Here is a 3,446-nt window from a genome sequence, read left to right as displayed (position 1 = left end):
GAGTCCCTTGGACTGCAAGGAGCTCCAACCAGTCCATTCTGAAGGAGATCAGCCCTGGGATTTCTTTGGAAGGAATGATGCCAAAGCTGAAACTCCAGTACTTTGGCCACCTCATGTGAAGAGTTGACTCACTGGAAAAACTCTGATGCTGGGAGGGATTGGGGGCAAGAGGAGAAGGGGATGACAGAGGATGAGATGGCTGGATGGCATCACTGACTCGGTGGATGTGAGTCTGGGTGAACTCCAGGCGTTGGTGATGGACAGGGAGGCCTGGCGTGCTGCGATTCATAGGGTAGCAAAGAGTCGGACACGACTGAGCGACTAATCTGATCTGATCTGGTCTGAAAACAAAAGATTTACATGGACCTTTGAATTGTGGAGCCTGGCAGAACAAGAGCTGATAACTTATCTGCAGAATAAATAGAAGAATGATCCAAGGTCATCAGACACTTGAATGGTATCTGCCAAATCATCTTCAAGGTAACTCCCCAGAGACCTCTCCTTTCCTCCCGTCCTAGCGCTGACTGCTCCCAAGTGTCTGTTCTCCATCCTCCTGCTTCCTTTGTTCCTCACTCTCCATCTCTCTTGGGCTTCCCTGGTGACTCAGATGGTAAGGAATCTGTCTGCAATGCAGAAAGCCGGGGTTCAATCCCTGGGTCAGGAAGATCCCCTGGAGAAAGGAATGGCTACCCAGTCCAGGATTCTTGCTTGAAGAATTCCATGGACAGAGAATCCTGGCAGGCTACAGCCCAGGGGTCACACAGAGTTGGACACGACTGAGTGACTAACACTTTCACTGTCACTTTCTCCATCTTTGGGTCAGTCTGTGCTCTGGATGTGTGCCCACCTCTCCCAGGCTGGGAGCTCTTCTTCCCTGCAAAGCTTTCCCCCTTTCCCCGAATGGGGCTGCAAGTGTTGAGAGCTGAGACAAGACAGAGCAGACTAATAAAGCAGAAGCACCTTGGTAAGTAGGCTGGGATGACCCTAATCTTCAGCCACCTCCATCTCCGGGAAGGTTGTATGAACTCAGTCAAGACCCACTGCACACCTATAACCACTCCCAGCCTGGCCACACTCACTTCTTCTTGTAGCCCTCCAGAACTTCCTCCACGTGGTTGAGCTCTGAGGCCAGCCTCCCGCTGTTGGCCTCCACACACTCGGCCTCCCGCCTCAGTGTCTCGATGTAGCCATTGAACAGGGGCTCCAGGTTGCTCTCACAGCACTGGCGATTCTGGTAGAACTGTAGCTTGGTCTCCAGCAGCTTGTTCTGCTGCTCCAGGAAGCGCACCTGCCATCCAGAGTGGTAGAAAGAGATTCAGGAGGAGCCCCAGGAGGTGACTGGTCCCCTAGAGCTCCCTCTGCCCTTGGGGATGGATCCCTGACCCGCAGCAGCCCATGACCTTCCCCCAGAGGCCAAATGATCTGGCCAAGTCAGAAAATGAAAGACACAATTGTTCCCCCAAAAAACTTCCCTTCACTCCATCTCTCCTTCCAGGAAGAATACACAATTTATTTGTGACTTATTTATTCTGCACAGAATGAAATAACTCCTCATCCTGCAAAAATATCCCAGACCTCATGTGACAAGACAAAAAATGGCCCCTCAAAGATGTTTATGTCTCAATCCTCAGAACCTGTAAATAGGTCACATTACATGCAAGAGGACCTTGCAGGTGGAATTAAGGTTATGAAACTGAAGATCAAGAGATGAGCCCGAATTATCCAGGTGGCTCCAAGATAGTCACACAGGCCTTTTAAACTGGAAGGGAAGGCAGAAGCGTAAAAGATACCCTCAAAAGAAGGAAGCAGAGGAGAGATTTGAACCATGAGAAGCTCTGGACCACTATCATCTTTGAAGATAGAGATCAGGCCTTGAGTCAAGGAATATGGCGGCCCCTAGACACTGAGACCAACCTCTGGCAGTCAGCCAGCAAGGAACAGGGCCTCCAGTCCTCCAGTCACAGACCTCAATTCTGTACAACGTCTGCATGGCCCTGAAAGTAAGTTTTCCCAGGACCTCCAGAGGAAGTACAACCCTGTTGACCCCTTGATTTTGGCCTCATTAGGTAATAGGTTTGTGTTCTTCTAAGTTGCTAAGTTTGTGGACATTTTTATGGCAGTGATTCAAAAATGCACCTACCATGACTCTCCTTCGCTCTGACCCCAAGGCAAGGGGTCCAGAGGGACTGGATCAGGAATTTGAAGATTTTTCATTGCTTAACTCTGCCATTCACCATGTCATTGTGCCTCATTTTTTCTGAGCCTCAATTCATTTTTTAAATTTTTATTTATTTATTTATGGCTGCCTTCAGTCTTCGCTGCCGCTCGAGGACTTTCTCTAGTTGTGGTGAGCAGAGGCTCCTTTCTAGTTGCGGTGTGTGGTTTCTCCTTGCGGTGGCTTCTCTTGTTGCAAAGCATGGGCTCCACAGTCTGAGCTCAGTAGTTGTGGCACACGGGCTTAGCTGTGCTGAGACATGTGAAATTTTCCTGGACCAGGGATCAAACCTCTGTCCCCAGGACTCGCAGGCAGGTTCTTAACCACTGGATCACCAGGGAAGTCCTCTGAGCCTCATTTTAAATTGAGGCAGTGAGAACACATCAGCAATGGCACACTGGCAGCCCCCAGGTGCGATCTGGCCCAGAGGCATGTTTTATTTGGCCTTCACACTGTTTTATAAAAATTCGATTCATCACCAGCATCTAATAAGAGAGTGATTTGGGGCAAGAATCTGGCTTTACCTCACCTTAACAACCCTGAAACTTGGACAATGCTGGGTATGAGCTGTATTTCAACCTTGCCCAACCCCTGGTGGGTGGCCTTGGGCAAAGAGTGACCTGCATGATCCAACGTCACCTTCATCTTGCCGATGTGAGGGAAGAATGGTTTGGACAGCCAGCAGCATGTTAAGAACGGGTGTCCAGGACTTTTGCTTACAGACCTGCCTATTCCTGATGAGAGCATTTGTCTAAGAACAAAGTTTCCACCGCTCCCGCCCCCATCCCCTTGGAATGCACCTTACTACAAAGTCCAAGGTGCAGATGTGCACAGGAATCACCCTGGAAAGGGGGGCTTTCCTCCAATGGACATGGGTGGCTATCCTTCCCAGAGCCATCAGACTCACAGAGGGAGCTTCACTGAGAAACCAGAGCTACATATCCAACCAGAAGTCCGGCTTGGAGACTGCAACATCGGAAGAGCACCGTGCTACATCCCCCAACCTGGCCCCCATGGATCTCCTGTTTCTCACTGTCTTTAATCTGTGCATATTTTGAGTAGGGGAGTGCATCAGGGCCTGAAGTCCTCGAAATTCCCAGGCTTCCCACAAGGTGCCCACCAGACAGGAGAAGGACAGGAGCTTCTGGCCTCTCTCTCTGTCGTGGTTCCCCTGTCCACGAGGGAGATGGCAGCATCTCCTCTAGGACAGGGTGAGACACCAGCCTTAGTA

General features: G+C 50.3%; 1 protein-coding gene across 1 annotated transcript in view; it reads right to left on the bottom strand.

Moving 5' to 3' along the window:
- Window positions 1-3,446, bottom strand: part of LOC105001543 (keratin, type II cuticular Hb5-like) — a 17,174-nt gene that overhangs the window by 12,849 nt on the left and 879 nt on the right. Inside the window, exon 2 of the mRNA XM_010857875.1 lies at window positions 1,080-1,288. Within this exon, the coding sequence (XP_010856177.1) occupies window positions 1,080-1,288 (209 nt within the window). The remainder of the gene's footprint in view (window positions 1-1,079; window positions 1,289-3,446) is intronic.

This window comes from Bison bison, unplaced genomic scaffold, assembly GCF_000754665.1.
Source record: "Bison bison bison isolate TAMUID 2011002044 unplaced genomic scaffold, Bison_UMD1.0 scf7180017864383, whole genome shotgun sequence".
NCBI classification, from domain to species: domain Eukaryota; kingdom Metazoa; phylum Chordata; class Mammalia; order Artiodactyla; family Bovidae; genus Bison; species Bison bison.
Note: the sequence above shows the minus strand (reverse complement) of the source record. Positions and strands in the feature narration are given on the sequence as shown.